This window comes from Aphelocoma coerulescens, chromosome 5, assembly GCF_041296385.1.
Source record: "Aphelocoma coerulescens isolate FSJ_1873_10779 chromosome 5, UR_Acoe_1.0, whole genome shotgun sequence".
NCBI lineage: Eukaryota > Metazoa > Chordata > Aves > Passeriformes > Corvidae > Aphelocoma > Aphelocoma coerulescens.
In genome coordinates this window covers 14,651,450-14,674,030 of record NC_091019.1, presented here as the reverse complement: position 1 = coordinate 14,674,030, position 22,581 = coordinate 14,651,450, and the positions used below count along the sequence as shown (strand labels likewise).

The 22,581-nt window shown below is 36.6% G+C and overlaps 1 protein-coding gene across 8 annotated transcripts in view; it reads right to left on the bottom strand.

The window, feature by feature from the left end:
- Positions 1-22,581, bottom strand: part of SBF2 (SET binding factor 2) — a 234,386-nt gene that overhangs the window by 30,779 nt on the left and 181,026 nt on the right. For 6 of the 8 annotated variants that reach the window (XM_069016753.1, XM_069016756.1, XM_069016754.1 and 3 more), the window contains 12 exons: positions 18,837-19,007; positions 17,711-17,967; positions 16,288-16,460; positions 15,965-16,038; positions 15,398-15,593; positions 14,600-14,727; positions 12,208-12,383; positions 11,137-11,282; positions 7,117-7,315; positions 5,338-5,534; positions 1,097-1,234; positions 87-182 (listed from right to left, as the gene is read on the bottom strand). In XM_069016753.1, coding sequence (XP_068872854.1) covers positions 87-182; positions 1,097-1,234; positions 5,338-5,534; positions 7,117-7,315; positions 11,137-11,282; positions 12,208-12,383; positions 14,600-14,727; positions 15,398-15,593; positions 15,965-16,038; positions 16,288-16,460; positions 17,711-17,967; positions 18,837-19,007 — 1,951 coding nt within the window. The remainder of the gene's footprint in view (positions 1-86; positions 183-1,096; positions 1,235-5,337; positions 5,535-7,116; positions 7,316-11,136; positions 11,283-12,207; positions 12,384-14,599; positions 14,728-15,397; positions 15,594-15,964; positions 16,039-16,287; positions 16,461-17,710; positions 17,968-18,836; positions 19,008-22,581) is intronic. The other 2 variants (XM_069016760.1, XM_069016759.1) reach the window with 1 other exon arrangement.

Below are 22,581 nucleotides of genomic sequence, written 5' to 3'. Positions count from 1 at the left end.
AGAAAGAATATAATTATTTTTATTTCACTAACATTTTTTCATAATTTATTACTTCAAATAATAGACTTTGAGCTAGTCTTACTAACCTCCTCGAGCAAAGCTATTGGATAGATTTACATCCAAATGTCCTGGCACTACCTGCTTAAACACAGTAGACATTCTTGAAGCCCTCGTTTCAGTGCCTAAAGTCAGCCAAAAAAAGAATAGAAGATTAAAAAAGCTACAGTGTTAACCAGACTAACACTTAATATGACTGATAAAATGCCCCTTTTCACCCAGTACAGCTAATTCTTGCCAATTTTGTACTTTAGATTTATTTTTTAAGACAAATGCGTACATTGGCAACAGTATGGAGGTGTTAGATACAGCTAAGCAATCAACATATTTTACAATAAATGAAGCAAAGCGCACACACTTTGGGATGGTGTTACTTTACAAGAAAAGCCACTGTTTGGCAGTATTAGGCCAATTAAAACCAACTGAGTAAGACAAGACAGACACAATTTCAAGTCACATAGTCCTTCCTGACATGTTGGGGTTACCTTCACCTAAACCTTACCAGGTTTCATCATAAAATAACTGAAATAAAACATGGATTAATTTCTTCATGGTTCCACCTAGGCATAACTCAAAGAGTGTATTTTGAAAGAGTTTACACTGCAGAAAATTTTGGAAATTACATTTGTAGAAACCATTATGAGTACGTAATGCATAAAGAGGCCTATATGCCTTCCATTGCTGCTGCAGCTAGTGTTATCTGTTCTCACCTTGCAACCTCATACTTCCTCATTATATAAAATGGAGCAGATTTTGCATTCTTTTAAATTTGCTAATCTTTTATTCAATATGCAGTTTACTGTTAATTTGTTACAAAGACTTTACTGTCAGATTAATACTGAAAACTATTTTGGGAAGATCATAAACATTCTTTAGCTACAGAAAACACATTCAGTGAAACTAAGAGTGAATAGGCTACCTGGAAAGTCTAACAATAAAGAAACAACAGAATTCATATGGAAGATTGAACTAGCACCAAATCAGAGAAAAGTCACTCATCAACTTAACCAGAGACAAGCACTGTACAAACCAATTTTACCTGGAGACAGAGCAATTGTTGGGCTAACCGTGAGAGTATTACTGCCATTCATTTTGCAGTGGACGGATATCACATTCAGTAAGGCTTGTAGGTACTTCTCCTGTTCTATACTGCTTGAAGATTCTAAAGAAGCAGGAGCTAGAGTCATAAGAAGAATGGAATACATTAAAAAAGAAACATACAATTTGTAAATACATAGAGTAAATGTGTATTGTGTAAAGCAGAGCATTGAAGATGTCCTCGCTGGCCTATGAAAGGTTCAAAAAGCCTTTCCTTTGATGACAAGCTGTTCATTACCTGGCTGCACAGCAGGATCCAGCAAGGTTCTCTTGCACTCCACACAAAGCTGAACTTCTGAAACTGTTACTTCATGGTCACTACTTAAAATATTCATCATCAGCCATTATGTGATCAGAACAGAGTGAAGATAACGCAGCCTTCCCTTCACTCTCCAAACAAAAGGTAACATTTCTAAGTTTATGCTACTTGTCAGCAAAATGTGCAGAGAACAGACAAAACTGTTTCTTCAACAAAAGTAAATTAAAACCATACTCAACCAGGTCTCCCTCATTCCAGAAAAGGAAGGTTACTTACCTGTACTTGAAGGTTCCTTGGGATACAGTGCCCATTAAAAAAGTTAAGAAACCGTTAATGAAACACAGAAGCAAGGGAAAAACCCCTCAAAAATAATAATTAAAAAAATAATCTCAACTAGAAAAACTCCACCCATTGTGTCCAGGTGCAAGGACTTAAGGAAAGGAGATGAAGCTCAGGTCCTGGGCCATAATATGATGATGACATGATGACAAAATCATGTTCAGTATCAATGAGTCAGTTTATTTTTTTTCGAGTGCCAAGCAAAATGTTTGGCATTCCAGTTTATTGCAGCCACCTCTGGACTTACTATAAGACAAAAGTTTCATAGCTACTTAAACCAGGATTTGGTATCTTGATCACAAGAGCCAAGACAAGATTTGGAATAAGAGACAGAGTCAAAGAATTTGACTGAGCACATTTTGACAAAACACAATCGTAATTTGTAAATAGTTTTCTCCAATGATGATCCAATCAGATTCTATGCTGGAGACTAAAAGGCAGTAAGCTAATTAGATGGAGTGGCAAACAAAATTTCAAGATAGAAATTAGTGTCTGAATTCAAAGTACAATTAGGAAGTGATGATATTTCCTGCAGGAAACATCATGCTGCTTCTATCTGACCAAGTGGAAAAAGCCTGAGGAGGAACATTATTTTCTCCTCAACTCCTAAGCAGGATTTACACATCCTGAAATTCCACTGGAATGATCTCTAGGTCCCCTAGTCCTTGAAATAATGCCACAAAAAGTCAATTTAGGTCTCAACAATTTAGCTAAATGAAAAGAAATGAATTGTCTAAATGAAAGGATAATGTCTATACCACTTGCACTTACGAAGTTTTATTTTGTACAGAGTATTGTGTGTGTCTTAGAAAACAGCTTGACTTACATCAGTCTGTCATTGAACCAAGCAGATACCGGAATTAAAGAGTGAAGGCAAAAATGTCCTTGTGAAGGATGAGAGACGGAAAATTTGCCCTTCATCCTTACCACACATCATCCCAACACAGCAGCATAAAGTGGTAACTCAAAGCATTGCCCCCTGCCTGCACAGGTGAGCTGGGATTTCTATGAAATGACTCATCTTTCAAGTGCTCTGTCACACATGAAGGTCACCACAGCACCATGGATTTAAACAAAAGATGGGGATGGAGATCCCAGTAGCAATTTTATCCCATTTAATTTTCCTTTTATCTCAGGAAAGAAATGCATTGCTTAGTCATACAATGCTAATATGTGCTTTAATATGCCTGGTCATGGGTTGCTCCAACTTCATCTTACAAGTCCTAATACAATCAATAGTCCAGCCTGTACCAAGATAACTGCTCTCTTGGATAGTGTTACTACATCCAAGAAACATAAATGTTCTTCCCCCAGGGTAGCTGACCAATAAATGCTAATTTAGGTGTAGAATGTCATACTTAGAACTACAATGCCCTGCAACAAAATTCCCAGAGAGGTCAAAGTGTAATTCAGAAACCAACTTGCAGGTTTCAAAGAACATTTCAAAAGACTTCTATACTCTCCAGCTCATATTCAAACATCTGTTAATAATCCTTTTTTGGACAGACGTTAGAGAAATACAATTCTGTCGCACATACAGTTTGGTTCCACACAGAAATTAAGTACTGTGCACAATTTCTTTTGACAATATCTTCTGTTCTTCTTATATAACATATTGACCTCCAACTATGCTTTAAAAACTTGCGTAACACACCACGTAACACGAAATCACAAAAACGTTCATTAAGTTCCAGCAGGTCCTCTCTGTTTCTCTGTATCAATCCAGAGCTGACCAATAAAAATCTACTGCTATGAAATCTCTTCTTAGGAAAGAATGAATCTGTCAATTGGAATTTAACTTCAGATTATCTTTGCCCTCTTAGTTTGCATTTTTTGATGAAGACTTTCCTTCACTGTACACAACTCCTGCTGAGGCAGCTGTATGTAACTACCTTTGTTGATCGGATTTGTTTCACCAAGCTTCAGCTTCATTATGAATAAGACAAATACCCTATAAAAATTCTCCATTTTCCTTGCTGTACCTTCATGAGGAAAGTCTCCATTTTCTTCACATTTTAAAAGAAACAATGACTCCAGAAGGGAGTATCTGCCAGATACAGTTAGTGTCAATCAGTTTATTTACGGCATAATATTCTGCTGGACGTATGGCAAGGGGAATACAAAATTAAGAATATGAATTTAATATAAAATTAAGAATATAAAATTAAGAAAAGAAACCACCTACAAAAGCATTACAGTTACGCACAAGAAACATGTGTTCATGGGTCAGACTTTGTAGGTCTTCATTTGGAAGGATCTCCAACTCCCATGCACAAAGAAATGATAGCTGCTACAGAAAACATCAAAGAGTCTGTCCTCATGTAATTTCGAGACTATTCCTGCAGATTTCTTCCAATTTTTTCTATTTGTACCAGGTTAATCTGCATTTCAGCCAGGACAATCAGTATTAAATCAGTTGAAGACTAACATTGGAATAGCCATGCCTAGGACTCACATCATAAGCACGTGGAAGAACTGGTGTAGCCATTAGCTTTGGCAGCTGTGGTGTCAACTATTGGCAATACTTCACTGATACATTTTGTTAATCCTTTCAACAAAAACACATTGTATAAATTTCAATTCATTGCCTTCACTGTTCATCACTCCAACTAAAAAAAAAGCTCCCACAAAACTCTGAAGAGATACACTGAATCAGTGCTATAGCAATGAATATTCAGCAGATAATTAGTGATTCACAAGTAAGCCAGTCCAGACACTGTCTAACATCAAAAAATTTTTTCTCATCTCTCTGAAATAATGATATTTTAAAGGTGAATTTGATACACACAAAACCTCATAATGTCTGCTAAAAATTGCTCTTAAAAAGTAAGAAAAATGTGGTTTTCATAAAGATACTCTGTGAAGGAAAAATTATGGAGGTCTATGTAGAAAAGATTTAAATCATGTAATCTTCAAACTACTTTCATACCACTTGTACACAAGTGCACAGTATGCTTGTTACAGACTTTGAAAAATTCTGTAAAATACAGGGGAGTAGAGTCAAAAGTTGCATTTTAGTCATTACTAGGGAGAATTGCAAACATAAACAGGACAAAGGAATTTCTTTGCTACCTTAATGAGTTTCTGGTATTCCAATTCAACCTCACATTTCCTTTTTCTCCAAAAAGAAAAATTATGGCCTAATTCTGGAATAATTTCTAAATAACTTTGATTAAAGAAAATACTGACTTCTTCATTCTTGGCATGAAATTAACTCTGAAAAAGCTATCAGCATAAGAGATGGAAATCCAGGCAGTCATAAGTATCCTAAACACTGACTGTGAATGATGGAAGTCAACTAATGTTATTTCCAAAATTAGTGTTGCCCTAATATTATATTCTTCTGAAAAACTAACCATTCTGGTAAATCTTGTGTTGGTCCAATCTCTGTCCAAATTATTCATTCATATTTTTTGAACTCCTTTCATACCATTCAGGATTTTGACATCCAATAAGTAATAGTATTAGATAACCATTTATATCCTGAGACTTTTGATTCAACCAGATCACAGATTTTCCTCCAGCAAAATAAGCATTTTCTATGTGAAATTCCTTCTACAGAAAGCCTGGCTGCATCAACTCACCCGTGGGATGTGTGTTCTGGGATTTGAAGAGGCCCACCACACTTTTTCCATGAAAGCCCCCAGACCTCAGCAGCAGAGTGCTGTTTTTAGTGTTCTTCCAGCAGACAACGGGCAGGCGATTGTGGCGGTAACAGCGAGCCACTCTCTGCAGGCTGCTGTCCTGAACAGACTGAGGGACCACCAGCAGCCCAGGATAACTGCATTGACAAGAAGGTGAAGAAAAAAAAAAAATTGAACAATTAAAATTGCTTTCAAAATGCTCAGCAGCAATGAAAAAAAAATCCGGAAATTACAAGCTGAAAATACGACTTAATGAAAGTACACCTTAACTGTTAGAATTGCTTTTATTTTTTAAGTATTTTTTAGTCCAAGCCTAGCAAATACATGAATTTAAGCAAACTGCATTTTCAATAGAAATGGAATTACAAAAAATTTTTAAGACTATCACTACTAATCACTTTCCATTTAAGATTACACTTTATTTGGTAGTATTTTTCTTCTTAGCACATCTCTTATCTGTCACTATAATGAAGCTGTATTTTTAAGCATGACAGAAAACATAATTTTGAGGTATGCAAATGATGAAGTAGATTTGACAACTGTATATGAAATATGAGAATTGAAAGGAAAGCATGTTAGATTGCCTAAAGTATCACAATGAAAACAATAGTTTCTGGTTTACAAAAAGTACATTTAAATTTTACAGTCAGATTCCTTGAGAAAGAGTGCTTGAAACTGGATTTTTGCATTCTTTTAAAAAGAATACACTTAGGGATTAGGAAATTCACTGAAATAATACCTTTAAAGATAGAAAATATAACAAAATGGTAGTTGTGTTCATGTTAGCAAAAGAAGGATTCAAGCAATATGAAATATGATTTTCCATCTTCTCCAAAAAAATAAAAAAATCAACTTAAGTGCCAATTTCATATGTTGAGAAGAAACTAAGATGAGGAACAGGAAACACTGCTTACGAAATAACTTTTACTCCCTCTACGATATACACTGTTTCTGCAAACTCAGTTCTTGGACATTTATTGAACTGCCCTCAGACAAAATAAATATACATGGTATTTACAGGCTACACAGTAACCACAGTAATATAGCAGTAGGTAAGCATTTATATCCTGAGATTTGTAATTCATTCAGATATTAATTATATTTCCCAAAAAACCCCTAGAGAACGTTAAAAACTTGTGGGTTCAGGGGAGGAAAGAGTTGTCTGCATAATGTTCAAAGCATAATGAAAACAGACAGATGCCATGCCTTCATCTGCATTGTACTCCATGGTGACTAAACAAAACCAGTACTCTAGACAAGTCAGAAAACAAGAAAGGATCTAATTTTTTTTTCTGTGCCCTTCTTCCTGGCAATTCCATTGTCCATAATGAAAGCAATGACCAGCCCAAACTGGCTCTAGAGAATGCAAATGTCTTCTGATATGACTCATGTAGATAGGCTTTTGTATTAAAAGGAATTTTTGTGGGCAGTGGTAATAAACTACATCAGCTTTCACAACAAAAAAAAGGACTTAGTAACACTGATGTGTTAAAACACAGCATGTGACTTTCAGCACATGACAAACTTCTAAAGTAGGTACTTTCATGAAGTCAATTCTAACACATACTTTTTAATTTGAAGAAAGTAATTATTCACAACTGCTTCTGAAGCTTGCTTTTTTATTTTAGGAACAGCAGAGATTTTAAATGCAAATATATAATGCAGACATACATACATGTGTGTCTACTTTCAACTACTTAAGTGAATTGGTAAACTCACCTCCTGCAAAGGGAATACATCCTGTTCAAGGCAGTTATTCTCAAGTATTCTGTTTTTGAGCGAGAAGAATTAGCGCTGATGGTCCCCAGCCCCAAACGCTGATAATCCCTGAAACAGGCTCTTTCTACTAATTGCTCCATGGTTGATTTTTCTGATGCTTTCAGGGTACCACTGGTGTGCAGCTCGCTGTCATCTGAAACTAAAGGTAAAAATCTTACTGGGGAGCTCAGCAGTTACACAGCAAACAATGCTACTTTCTTCTAAACAAGTTTGTCCTACTCTGAGTGTTGAATGGCAAGATCCAGGACATGCAAACCACAGTTTATTGAATCTATAAACACTAAAATAGTATTTTAGTCAGCAAACCTGACTATAGCATGCAGTTATCTACTGTGCTTGTGACCGGCATGGCTGACATCTCTCTGGCTAAAATCCTGGAGAAAGTTATCTCACATATTCACTTGAACTGAAGACAGATAAAAAAATCTTTCCTTACCAATTTACAAATTCTTTACAAATCCACTACACATTCAAGATAAAAATCAACAGCATGATTCTTTTTTTTTTTTTTAAACTATCTTCAGAAGAGGTAACAATCTCTTTAAGGCTTGGTTCAGCCTACGAAGTGTTTCAGTGTGGTAATTTCACAACAGATGACTGCTGGGTTCTGAATGTCTCAATGTCAGACAGCAGCTTTCTTCAGTCGTGCATACCATCTGCCCTTTCCAAAGCAGAAAAAACTTCAGCCATGAAAGATAAAAAACTGTCACAAGTTCAAACTACTCTGAAATTCAAGTCAAGCAAGGTCTTTGTACAAAATCTGCCACCTGCCCATAAGTGACACTTTCAACCATTTCCAAATACTTCTGAGAGCAGATTTACTGCTCACAGCATGTATCAGTTACTTGCTACCACCTCAAGCATTGAAATATGGGCATATGAGAAGTATTCCTTTATGAATGAGGCACTGAAAAGAATAAAAGGATTTAAACTTAAAGCAGGACTTTACAAAACTGGAATTCCAAAGTATTTATAAAAATAAGAATTGTGATATAATTAAAACTCTTCTGGCAGTAGACAACATTCAGAATGTACCGGAGTAGTACCTCTACGATTTTTTTTCTGTGCATCTTAGTATAAAAGCTAAATGAATAATTTTCTTTGCCCTTTCAGCTAAAGAAAAAAAAATTCTCTATTTGATCTAAATAATAAAGCTGAATACTCTGAATCTCTCCTCTTTTTCCTCTTTTATCCTAAGAATCACACAACAAGAAAGAAGTCACACAACATCTTAAGTATAAAGTGCACTAATGGGACATGAATTTAATTGTGTTTTAGAAATAATTTTTTTGGGTCATACAAGAATTTAGTATTTAATAGTTTTGAATGGAAAGCTATAACTGGCTCAGTTAAGATGAAAGTGCATTTTGTGAAATATTTTTTTCTAAATGGATTTTTCTCCCATGAAAGCAGGAATATTGGTGATCAGACTTTGCAAAACCATTCTCCTGTGCATAAACAGCTAGAGATGAGAGCTCCTATCCATGTCCTTAACCTGAAGAGGGAGATGAAGATACTTTGCTGTCTAAAGATTAACATGATTTATTTGATTTTGAAAAAACAAGGAATAATCCGTTTTGCTGTTCTTGAGGTATGACTATTTGCAAAAGAAGGTTTCACAGTCTCTTGTTTTGTTGAACATACCAATATGACCACTATAAGAAAAAGAATTTACTAATGATTGAGAGATTCTAAACTCTGAAAACAAAGAGATGAGGAGGAATTTGAGGGAGATTAGGTGTTCATTGGTAACAACTAATAACTACAGTACTGTGCCCAGTTTTGGTAATCACCTTACAAGTTATATGTGGGCCAGCTAAAGAAGTCTGAGAAAAGAGCAATGAAGATGATCAGAAGTCTATCAAGAATAATAAACAAAGAACTGAAAGAACTGCAGATATTTAACATCCAGAAAATAACAGAGAAATATTACAACAGACCATAAATATATTATGCATTGCAATCAGAATGAGGGGAATCCTCTCTTCTAGATGTATATAGTGGCAGAGTAAAAGTGAATGGTTTAAATTGATGATGATGTTTAGTCCTGAATCTCAGAAAATTAATGGTTTTCTCCAGCATTAAGGATGGTTAAAGTATTAGTATGAGCTGGCTAGAGTTGTGGAACCTTCACCTTTGAAAGCTTTTAAGAAGAAGTTAGGCAAACACCTGAGGAACAGATGAAGTACATTGATCTTGCCTTGGGGCAGAGAGGTGGACTACTTGATTTCCTGAAGTTCCTTCCAGCCCTATCTTTAACATTTCTTTCTTAAGACAGTGCATCACCTGCTGTAGATAGTTCATTGTTGGTAGAGCTGCATAGTTTCCTATACATCAGTTTTTGAGACTTGCAAACAAGGCAAAAACAAAGCCAAAGCCAAAGCCACAGCCACAGCAGTCAGTATAAAAGGAATTGCAGGGATTAATCCCTGTGGCTCTCTGCGCTCTGTCTGAAGCAGAGTCACTGCTGTTGACAGCTCACTGCCCCTGATGTGCCAGTGCTGCATGAGAATAAAACAAACTCAGCCTCTGGTCACCTTAATGTGTGCCCAGCCAAGACACCTGGAAAGCAGCAGGCCTGAAGACTCCCAAGTTATGATTGTTTTTTCTTTTTTTTTCAGGGAAGGAAAAAAGTGACTATCACTAATCTTATATAGCACCTGTGTTTATTGAAGAATACAGTTGTTTTGTATACCAGCAATGGAAAAACTCTTAAAACATCACCATCAAGAGAATATGAAGAGAATCCAAGTCTCACAGGTATGACTGTGCTTGGTGTCTCTGGGTGAAGGACACAAAATCATCCCAAAATCACCCAGGTACAGCCTGCAGAATTGCTTCTGACCCAAAGAACATGTAACATCAGAACACATGCTAACTCAGCACTTCAGGAAGATGCTGGAAATTCAACTAAGAATGTAATTTTTCACTCTGAAGAACACACTCTAAAGATATTCTGTATTTTCTAAACCTTTATTTTTGCCTATTTCTCATCACTTTGTCTGGAATGAAAAAAGACAAACAGTATTTTTTAGCTTGCCTGAAATAGCTTTCTTCCATTTCAGAGAGATCAGAGGCTTCAGTCCTGCTTTAGACAACTTTTATGCATCTGCTCATAAGTCACATAAGTTGCCTTGCTCAGTGACCAAATATTCAACAGGAAAATTCAGCTTGTTTGATGTTTGGAAGAAATTATCAATGTCTGAAGAACACTCTTCATTATCTGAGATGCCTATGTTTTTTTTAAAGAGAGAACGGTATGACAAAACAACACCTGTCTATGTACAGGAGAATCTGGTTCCCTCTAGTGGTTTATTATAAATTAGCAGTGGTCCAGATAAGGATATACAGACAGCAGCCTATGGGAGGAAAAGAGGCTTTCTGGGGAAAGTCAAGCCCCACACCATCACACAAACTGCACAAAATGCCCAAACCCCTTTCTACCTTCTACTCCAAAATCACCTCAACCGAAAATTTGGGAAGTGGTATTTTCAGTAGTAAAGAGTTCTGCTGCTTTCAGGCATCTTTTGTCAGTTCCGCATCCACGAAAGTTTCCAATTTGCTCATTCTTGCACCTCACCAGTTACTGCCTTCTCATCACAGACTAATTGCAGATGTCAGATGTCTAGAGATAAATGAAAGCTGCAGCATGCTTCTGTGCTGTTTCACCTCCACTAGCATGAGGTAAAAATGATCTAAAAGATACCATATCTAAATAGTTTGATAATTAAAATATAATCTAGTACTTTGCTGTACCACTGAATTAAGTCAGCTTCCTCCTCTGCCTCGTCATTGCAAAAGAAAACACTCACTGAAAGTACAGATTTGAAACCCTTCTCTTTCCTGTCTAGGAAGACCCTCCAATTTCTTGTTGAAGGCATTTCTCATTCAATACGCCAGAATGGAAGCATAATAGGACAGACTTACTAACCAACATGGAAAAAAAAGTCCCACTCTTACCAGAGATATCATCATCTTCATTCCAGCCAGGGCGATTCCCTCTTTCCTCCACTATTGTGCCTGTCTTCTTCTTCAATAAATACTGGCGCCCAATTGTCATCTTCCCAGCACGTTTTGCTCCCTTCACAATGCTTTTGGAGAAGGTGCTAAAAATCCAAAACAATAAAAGTATTTAGAAAGATTCCTGCGATTCTGCCTAATAGCATTTACAGATTTCTATGACCAACGTAAATAAAATGGATTAAATAATTTTTCACTTAATAGAAACAATTATAAATGTCAGAAAAAATACTTTCATTAATTTTTAAACAAAAAATTGTATTACTTTGAGATACATTTGTGTACTTTTTGTCTGTTGGTAATGAATAAGCAGATACCACCTTTTTTCAGGTTTTTTTATTTTGCTAGTAATGTGATAAATCTAAAAAGTTGCCTAAGTAAAGGCAGGAAAGACAGAAATTACCTTTAAGTTTTAGGATTTCATGACTATCTTGGGATTCTGCTTTCCTGTGTCAACAATGCAATAATCAACAGAGAATCACAGAAGCTACCACTCTGGAATAAACTAATGATGCAGCTGGTCCAGTAAAAATTAATGTGTAACACAAAACTCAAAAGAGGATCCAAAGCTCAAACTCTAAATTAAAAACCAGTAGGGCAAATGCACAGGGTAAAATTAATCCTAATCCACACTAGGCTGTAAGTGGGTAGGCTACTAATGATAAAGTAATACACAATTAATCTTGTTCCCCGTGTTGGCATAGGTTGCACAGCTCAAGATGCTGCTTCTATTTTGTGTGTTTCAAAATCTAATAAGGTGCTTGTTCAAATCTACTGCAGCCAGAAATTTATTCAAATAATATAATTCCTATTCCAAATAAACATGTGTATCCTACTAATCTATCTCTTACTCAGGAAATACAAAGAGATGCACAATAGCAATCACTTATTTTGACATTCCTGAAAACTGCTTGAATGATCTGCCCTTGTGCAGAGCTTTCAGACTGTTTAATGTATTTGGCTAATCCAAGACAAGAACATCAGTAAGAAAAAAAAGAGGAAACACTGTACCGGAATGAAGTGTTCTTTTCTTTCTGTTTTGGTAGAATTATCTGTGGTGCAGTTTGCCCAGCTGCAAAGGCAAAAGTGCTGAAGATTGACTGAGGATAGCGGAACTTCATCAACTGTTTCTTAAATATTTCCACCACTTCGGGACTTACTTCTTCATCAAATGCTACTTTAATTAACTGTGTATTAAAGACATGACATGTTAGAAACTTAAAAAAAATCTGAGAACTTCAGAAATTGAAAGACTCTAAAATATATTAAGAAAATTCCAATATTTTCTCAGGACTGTGCTCATCAGAAAATACAAATATATGTACATACACCTTATTTATTTTGAGGCCTATTGAATATTTTAGTAATTTTTCATTTCCTATTTTAAATTTATGCCCTAATACTAAGGTATCTTCACTAGGAAGCATCTGGAATTCTCGTAAGATCAAATACAAAATATTTTGGTCAATCCAAGTCAGAGTGCTGGCACTAAGACATCTACAACAGTTCAAATTCTGGTCACATGGGACAGCTTAGCTGAGAAACAGTCTGCCAGGTCTGCCCCTATACTGGGAACTGAGGTTGGTAATGCACTTCAAAGAGTCTCGCCAAGCCAGCAATTTCAGCATTTATATGTCACAACCATTATATTTCTATTACTTGGACATTCCAATTTTGACCTCACCTTGCAAAGTACAGAAAACTGCTAATAACAAAAATGTGATAGTGAAATCTGCTCCTTAAAAAGGAAATAACCTTGTGCTATTCAACAGTGATCCATCCACTAGACTAAAAATGCTTTCTTGAAAGGTTCCGGGGGGAAAAAAAAAATCCCATCCAATCGCCTCAGCTGAAAGGAAGTCAACAATTCAGGGAACACAAATAAGAGACAGAAAATACGGAATCCATAAAAAGGCCCAAAAGAACTCTAAGAATGTGGAGAAAGCAAACAAAGAAATATCCCAGAGCTCTATTTCTGAGCGCATACCTAGGCACCTTTTAAATTCCTTTGCTTGCCATCTAAGAGGTGGATTTCATCCTTGCTTTTCCAATTTCACTTGTTTTGTAAATACTTTCCAAATGACTAATGACTCTGTTGTTCTAGGACCTCCTTGAAAGGAGCTCTTCAATCTTTCGGGGTTACACTGCTCCGAAGTTTTAAAGACATGAAACAGCATAACTGCACACAGACCCATCTGAAAATCATAATTAATAAACAAAGGGGAGGGGCTACTTCATACTGTATTGAACCCTGGCTGTTACATAGGGGACAGGGAATAAACTGTTTGCTGATTGTTTTTGTTCTCATAACCTAATACAAAACTATGCTAAACAAAAGCAAAGATGATGTTTGACCCGAATCCAGCTCTGAAAACACTGAGCTGTGTCTGTATTTATCACATCATTGAAGCATGATAAGTATTCTGGTAAAAAGATTTCTGGAAAATAAAAGTCCTCTCAAAAGTCCACAAGAACAACTTCTTTTTGCTTGTTTTACTCACTTGCATTCCTAATTTTGTGCTCTTGAATAGGATACTGAAGGATGATTAGCTAAATAATGTCCATTATTGTAAGGAATTAGTAAAATGCTATTCTGTTATGTGGTTTTTTGTGTTTTCAAATATTAGTTATTGTTCTCAATGAAAATATGCTTCTGCAGCCAGTCAGCCCAGCAAAGTATTTCATATCTTAAGCACTGCAGTCTGCTTCCAGTCCTTGATATAAAATTCTTTGCTTGGAACTTTCAATCTCTTAGGGTTTGACCATAGTTAAGATCAAAACCAAGAAGGAAAATTCAGGGAAGACTTCAGAGACTTCAGGATTCCTAATTTTTACAAGTCCATCTCTGTCAATTGCCCTGCAATACATATTTCTGTTGAACACACTGATGGGAATCCTAGAGAAAATTCCAGGATATGTGCCTGTCATACAGAGGCTCATGGGTTCTACCCTGAAGATTCCTGAAGTGCAGCTTCCATGTGCGACATACCATGACTTTCTGCCATGGATTTTAACAGGAAGCTGGTAAAGTGACAAACCTTGAGAAGAATGCAATACTTAAAGCTTTTCCATATTGATTCCATGTAGCTGGAGGAAAGAGAAAGTAGGTTCCCACTAGCCTGCCTAGGCCTCTACTTACATGAAGGGATTCTGGACCCAAAACAGCCCTTTACTGGATCCAAAATAGGTGAGGAAAGCAGTGAAAGAAATCCAGTGTGAAAATAGCAACCCTCTGTAAATATCAAGTGGGCCAAGAAATGCCAGGGTTTCTATGAGTTCTGCACTGTCTATTGACCTTACAGGGCAGAAAACTGGACTCTTCACAAATACCAGGGCAAAGTGCTGCTTGTAAATATTTTGAGCCGACTGTAGCCACATAAATTTTCACAAAACTTCTTTTTACCTGAAAGGTGGCTGAACTGATCTGCAGCCCTTCCTGCATACTCTGCTGCAGCTGGTTCTGGATACTGATCTTCTTCTCCTTGGTAACAGAGGCGATAGGAAAGCTCCGGATCACGGTCTGCTCCCCAACTGAGGATACAACACACAGACACAGGTTAGATCATAGAATCAGGTCTGCTCTGCTCACACTGTTATTGGAATAGACAAGAATGAATAAGTACAAAGCAACGTGAACACATTGGTACAGGATTCATTTCAGGCAAGATACCTGAAAAGTTGGTAAATTCCTAAAGCATCATTTGGAATCTGAATTTCTGTTCTATTTCAACTGTAATTATTAGAAAAATATTGTCCTTCCTTCTGAGTCTTTCTACATAATGCAAAAGCACCCCCAAAAATCTAGGTTGGTAGAGGGTAAGAAACAATTTCAAGTTTATTCAGATTTCATAATGCAATATATAACTCACAAACAGAAATTATCTACATATTTATGTATTTACATATGACCATGAACTTTCCACAACAAATTTATACTTCTGAATGACAATCTGCTTAGAAATGGCACATGTTAAATCATGAAAATTCATCATTCAGAAGAGCCGACATATTAAGAAAATACTGAATTTACAAGCAGTAATTTTAGGTAGAATACCAACTCATGAATATTTTTCCTTTCACTTGTTTCCAGTGTCTGAAAAAAACTGTTCAATGATGTTGTTGATGCTTGAATGGGTTGACAGGCCAGCTCAAAATACTGCCTATCTGAAGGACCACAGTTCTCACTATTTGGATTTCTTACCCAGCTGATCATGAGGAGTGCCTTTAAATATAATTCTGTAAGTGGTAAGGAACAAAGCTCCTTCAGCAGGGAGGATATGAGGACCTCCAAGCAGTCCTCCTGTGGCTTCCTCTCTGCCATCAGGATCCAGTAGCACACGGAGACCTTCACAAACAAATTCTTCTCCTGGCAGTAAAGTTGGCCGTAGAATTTTGGGCTGATGCAAATAAATGGAAGTGTAAATGTAAATCAGTGTTATACCTCAGGCTAGTAATAATATTTGGTTTTAAAAGCTTCAAAACAAAATTGTTATGACACTGAGTCCAAAGAAGGGAGATGGAGTTTGGACTCAGAGAAGAGAAATGGGTCTCAGAAAGCAGTGGGCATGCAACAGCTTGTTTATGATCAGAAGTCTGGCTCTACTAGTTTCATAAGTTCATATTTCATGAGACCAAAGCCAAGCACTTTATTTATCACTAGTGGAAATTTTCTTTTAATGTTTTGATGTTTCCTCATAACATTACGAGAGGAAAAAATTTGATGATTCTAATACTTGTAAAGAATACAAATACGTTTCATAACACTTGCCTTCTGTATTGGTGGAAGCCTCCTACTCTCACGATGGACAGCCTCCAGAGTCTCTATGTGCATTGCTACAATGCCTGGAAAGCAGTAATACCATAAATGAAGTCTCACACAATGTGAAAGAGAAATCTGCCCTGTAATTAAAACTCTGATAATTCTGACATTCTCATGGAAATAATCATCTGAGCTCCAACAGCAATTACAGTCTGGAAAAGAAATCTAACATTCTAACTTATCTGAAAGTAACTAAAATTAGAAAGTGCATTTGTTTAATTAGGAAAAGAAAAAAGAAAGACTACAAAGCACCTTTTTGTGACAATTCCTACCTGGTATCATGCAGTGCAGACCCTTGATGTGATCCTGTGTGACTCCACTTTCTGTGCAAACCTTGTCAATAAATCTGGTGATGAAGCGCACGACTGCATTTGCAACATCATTGTTCTCTGAGTCCTCAAACCCACTCTCGGTGTCATAACTCTCTGCAACGCTGCCTGCAATGCTAAAGGCAGAAATAAAAGCAGTAACAAGTGTGAACAATTCAGCTGGTGATGCACATATGACACCTGGATAGCCAGACAAGCTGTGGGTTTTTTTTCTCGTTACAATTTGCAAACCTTGCTAAAAGCATACAGTGGTACCACAATTATATTGTACTTGCACTGCCAAAACTTCATGAATGATGACATAGGACAATTTTCTCTCCATGAGTCCAGCACAGATAGGGCCACAAGAGAAAAAACAGCTTTTTAGAAGTGAGTTCTATGTCTTCTCTTCATAAAGTCAAGTAAAGAATTTGCAACCCGTGATAAACAAATATCCAGTTATTTAGAGAAAGTTACATTAAATGTGTATTTCGGTTGCAGAACAAACCAATCAAAAGCTAAAAAGATCATAAGAAAAAATTTTTGTGCATTAGATAAGCAAGCAAGTCAGTGGGAGATGTACTTTGAATGTCTAAAAATGCCTCCCATAATAATCTTAGGGGCCAAATTCATAGATTGCAACATACACCACTACCAGTCTACTGAGCACATCCTAATGCCTGAGATTAGAGGTGTTTAGTCAGCAGAAATTAGTAACTCCATGGGGAGTTTCATCCTGATAGCCTGTCTTTTACTTGATGTCAGCGTTCTCACATAGTGTTCTATAATTTTATCAAGTGGGAATTCGTACAGAGAGGTGATAATGAAGACAATAAACAAAGAGGGAGGAAGGCTTGTTATGAAATGTCCTGGATTTGCATGCTAGGGAATGAATGTAACTGGTGTTATACTCCTACTGCTTCCTTAGTAATTTAACCTTTGCCATTGTGGTTTAGCCCTCTTGCTTTTTGTGACCTCAGTGCCTTTTCTTCCTTACAGCTGTTGCACAGAAATGCTGATTTTATAGATGCTATACAAATGCTTTCTTCATTTTAGGTTCATACACCGTTTTTTCAAGTTACATAAAAATTAACAGACTGGGTTTGGGGCTGCTGTTTTCTTTCTCACCAAACCACATGCTTGTCTTCAACATCTGCATTACTAGAGCAAAGATTCTTAATGGGACAATACAATGTTCCTTTAAATGGAGGTAAATCACTCCAGAAAAAGTTCTGTTATTTGAGAGGAATGATATTAGACTTCTGCTCTCCTTAACTACTGAACTCGAACAGAAGTGAAGATACTGAAATAATCTGGTATTTAGAGTAAAGCCATTTTGCAAGCCATGGCCCATCCTGACAGGTGAGCACCAGACTTGGACACCCACCTGTTTGTGACAATGCTGTTGCTTCCACTCTCCCAGTCCCCAGTGGCTGATGTTCTCAGCAGCTTGTTCTTACTTGTATCCAGTGGTACCAGCAGGTAGACCATGAGGTTGGCAAAATGAATGGCCTGGCTGAAAACTGTGCTTTCCTCATTCTGGACTAGCTCCTGCTGCGTCTGTTTATTAAGAGTTGGCCATAACCTCAGCTGCTCAGCAGCCAGGTCCATTGCTGTCTTATCCTGGTCTGCAGGAGTTTTCTCCTAGAAAGCACAGAGGAAGAAATATGAAGACATAGAAAATTATAAAGCTAGAACTTAAAAACCAATGCTTAGCCAAAACTTTCTTTATTAAATTGCTAAATAAACTTCTTCAGTTATTTAACTTACATATTCATTTAAAAAGAATGAGCAAATAACTACCCTCGACAGGGTTTAAGGAAAGTTATGATTATGGGAACTGAGCTTTGAGAGCAGTTTACTGAAATGTACCAGCAGCACAACATAGGCAGATCTAAATAATATCACTTCTCTTAAGATCTTTTTTATGCCATTCAATCTTCCATGTTTCTTCAGAGTGGTTTACTGCTTTTAACATAGCTGCTCTCCTCAGCTTATCCACTTAGCTCACATAAGAAAAAGCATAAATCAGATTGAGAAATAACATGCAGCTCATGGCTCGACCCTGGCAATATTCTCCAAATTCCTAGGATGTTCAGGTGAGGGAAGCTTTTATATAAATAGTTCCAGACCAGCTGAAATATTCATGTTTTTATATCTTGGAGTCCAATTCTAGCATTAGCTTGAAGCAAACTAGGTAGATGGCCCACAGTAAAAGTAGAATAAAGAAATCTGTCAGCTGACATTAGTGACCTAAAGCCTGATGTTAAACTAATGAATGACTAGGTGTCTTGCAAATGCTTTTTCCACACTAAGTTGAGCTAACATCAAGTTATAATGCTTTGTAGATAAATGTAAATTTCTGTTATTTCTCATGTTATTGTATACTGTGTAATATGGGAAAAAATGTAATAAAAATACATAAAATTGAAAAAACCCATAACTTTCTATAACTTAGGAGACATTAAAATGTGAATAAAAATACTGCTTTAATATTTATTATATTTTCCTACCTTTTGTTTTAACTGTACTGCATGGTTGTCATCTTTGGCTGTAAGGTAGAGGGAACGAACTTGATTCTGCACGTTGCTATAGAAGGTTGTTTCCCAAAACTGTTGGTTAGTCCAGATAGGATGATCTTGTACACAGGTGTAAGCAAACTGACTAACTCCAGGTGCTAATTTCTGAAAGCAAAAAATGTGCAGAGTCAACAAATCAGTCCTATTATACAATTTCTTTTAAAGGCTATGACTTCAGAACTGACACACACACACACATAAATATGTATAAATATGATGAGTTGTACAGTCTGAAATATGAAATGTATCAACTTTAGTACTGAAACATGGGAAAGAGAAATTATCTCCAGTTTTGTGCCATTCAAGAAATTAACATACAAGGAGGCTGTATACAAGTCTAATGCCAGTGCAAGGGATGGTTTTCTTGATTTAGAGTAGAAAAATGAGACTCAAGATAAGAATTTTGTGCTAACAGTACAGAACACATTTGTAATATAAAACATCTTCCTTGCCAACAAACCACAGTATTTTTAATAACCTAGCTGTATAACACAGAAATCAGTATTCAAACAGATGAAAATTACTTCTCATTTTATTTAGAAGTCAGAACTGCAGTAATGAAATTTAAAGTAATACTAAGTGTCAACTGAGTCCTTCCAATAAAACTACATTTGTTGCAACAGCAGAAGATTAGATAAATTGTTATCTTCAGAGTTATTTACTGAACTGTATGACCCAAATTCAGTTCCTGAAAGAGTGCTAATTTGGGTATTTCTTTGAAGTCACAAGGGTCTGGATCACTGTAAAGTCTCAAACAAACCCAGAATTGTTACAGCATTAGTCATTATGAATGAACCATTTTTTTCAAGTATATCTATTTATTTAGGTTGCACAAGTCTCCCAGGGAGTTGTTTAATATTCTTGATAACCACATACAAAGAAAGGAAATTTATTTCAATGACCCGAATTATGAAGAATTAAATCCTTTATCATGTTCTTACTTTTTGATAAAAGAAGGCCACAAAAAAACTGTGTTGTATATTGCATGTAGCAAAGAAGCAGGTAATCTAAATATGTACTCAGGATTATTTCTGCAGCAGAACGGAAGAATAAAGTACATTACTGGGTGCCTCATTTAATGACTATCACTCACAATACTACCCATACCTGAAACACACATCATATCTAGAATTTAGATTTTATTTTAGTGATTGTGTTCTAAACCACTTTCCTGGAGAGCATGAATACCACTCAATATTTGTAACTGTAGAATTGTACAGAACAGCCAGTACTTATAATACTTCCCTAGCTGGCACTTGGGCATTCAAATGGAAGGGTAGGAAATTACAACCAAAATTTTTGAAGTCTGGTTTACAGATTTCCAGTTTTGCAATTCTTCAAACTGTGTTTTCCTCACTATGCTCTTCCAAGTACAGCATGAACTGAGAGTCCTGATCATGTGCCATGTACTTATGCCCTATCAAAGGTCCTTGAAAATTCTGTATTTGAGGAAATGGTATGTGGCATGCTAATAAAATGTACCCAACTGAAGTGCCTTTTTGTGCTCAGCCATCTAAAAATGAGCAGTATAATTTTGATTTGCTCATGCAGAATTTCATCAAAAATTCTTGATAACTTGTTAAGAAATCTACATCTGTTCAAATAATGTTAAATGTGACTTTGTTTACTCCATACAGACTGAAAGGGCAGATAGCTGGTTGTTTTAACAGATGCCCAAGTTTCAGTTGTGGTGCAGTTTATGGCAGATCACAGGAAAGGATGACTGATCTCCCACCCCTGATGCAGCTGTTAAATCACAGAACAGGTCAGCACAAAGAGTGTCCTACTGATCTTTGTAGGGACTGCTGGACATCCCTTAAAAACACCTAATCACACAAAGATGCACCACAGGGCCCACAAATTGATCTGGCTCAATCATTGACCTACATCAAAACCCAGATACACAAAACCTATTACAGAGGAATAGGGATGACAAATAAATCATGGAATAAAAATATGGACAACACATCTCAAAAGCAAAGATTAGTGCTAAAGCCATATCCTGACTTTTACTTTGATTAACTTTTTTTCCCCACTGGCACTGAATTCCCAGTCACAACAGATCTGCAAAGAGGGAGTATGAACGCCAAGAACAGGGGGAAAGAAAAAGGGGAAAGGAAAAACAAAAGGAAAAAGGAAACAAAAAGTCTGTTCAAGCCTAGCTAGTCAGTAGGGTTAACTCATGTCAATTTGTGCAGCAAATGCCACACGACGAGGGAATTGACTATCGACCTCTTCTCTTGCCTTTGATGCCTCAACCCAAATCAGTTAATTGTGTAAACTGGGTAAAAAGGGGGTGATCTTTGACACAAACTCAAAAGGAAGTTTAAGCTCCTAACCCTGTGTCTAAAGAAATAAAAACGAGATACATGATTTTCACATGGAATCAAACATGACAGGAAAGCTATGGGGCTTTTAGATGCTCTTCCTGTGCCCATAATTTGGCATGAACAGCCATGTACAAAACATAATTTTTAAACATTGGAGATTTATGTTCAAATACAACAACATAAATCAACACTGACAGCAATTCCTAGACCAAATAAAAAAGGTTTATTTACAAAAGCATGAAAGAAAACACATCAAAAAAGCTCAGTGATCATAAACATTATCCTTCTCATCACCTGCATGTGTTGAAACAAATGGCAAAACCTCATAGTGGCCAGAGCACAGAATCAAAATCAGGACTTGCAGTTCCTGGCTCTGCCAGTTATTTGGATTCTCTGCTTGTTTGGGTTAGTTTGTTTGCAAAAAAGACAAGAATACCAACCTCAAGAAGCACACTGTTGTTCCTATGCAGTCTAAATCCATGGACTAAAAATACTCTTGGTACAAATATAAGAGTTCCATGAAGTTTGCAGTGTCTATATTCTCTACCCTGAGAGTGCTTCGTCAGCCCATTTCCCTAGAATGGAAACTCATCTAACACATCAAAAGGGCCCCAATGTTTACTGCTACATTCAAAAGAATTTGCTCAGAATTTCTCAAATTTAAGGACAACAGTAGTTTTGTGGTTTTTACATCAGGCAATACTACATGCAAAAAACATATCTTCACCTAGGTCTCCACAGGGCAGCTAAACTACACTGATATTTGTGCTCTTTCCCTCTGTCCCATAACTCACTCCTGCCAGACAGAACGAACGCAGGAGGCAGCAAAAGAATTTCCTACTTATAAGGGAGGATTTGGAGACTGATAGCTTAAAAGAGACCCCCGAAGAACATAATAAAAATAGTTCTGAACTCATTAAGTCCTTATTCTAAAGCTGTCAGTATGATAAAAAGAGCATTGAGGTGTAAATTGTAACAACCAACAGAACATCAGTTAATTGCTGCAAAGGACACTGAGTCCTTTAAATTGATTAACGGAACTTAAAAACCCCTGAACACTCCCTTCCCAAATCCCCTATGAAACAGACCTTACCCCTCTCAAAATAATTAACTACATACTACAGTTTGTGAAAACATGAGGTAGGTTTGGGACTTGCTTTGTATGACTATACAGGCAACTTCTTGAATTCAAGAATTGTCTTTCCATTATTTCCACCTTACTGAGAGGTACTGGATAACACCTGCCTAGAATTTTTTCCCTGTTTCCCAACACTGGATAGTTCTGATTGTGAAAATGATACTTGCAGCTCAGTAAGAAATGTGCACCAGCTCCAAGACTCCCAAACTTG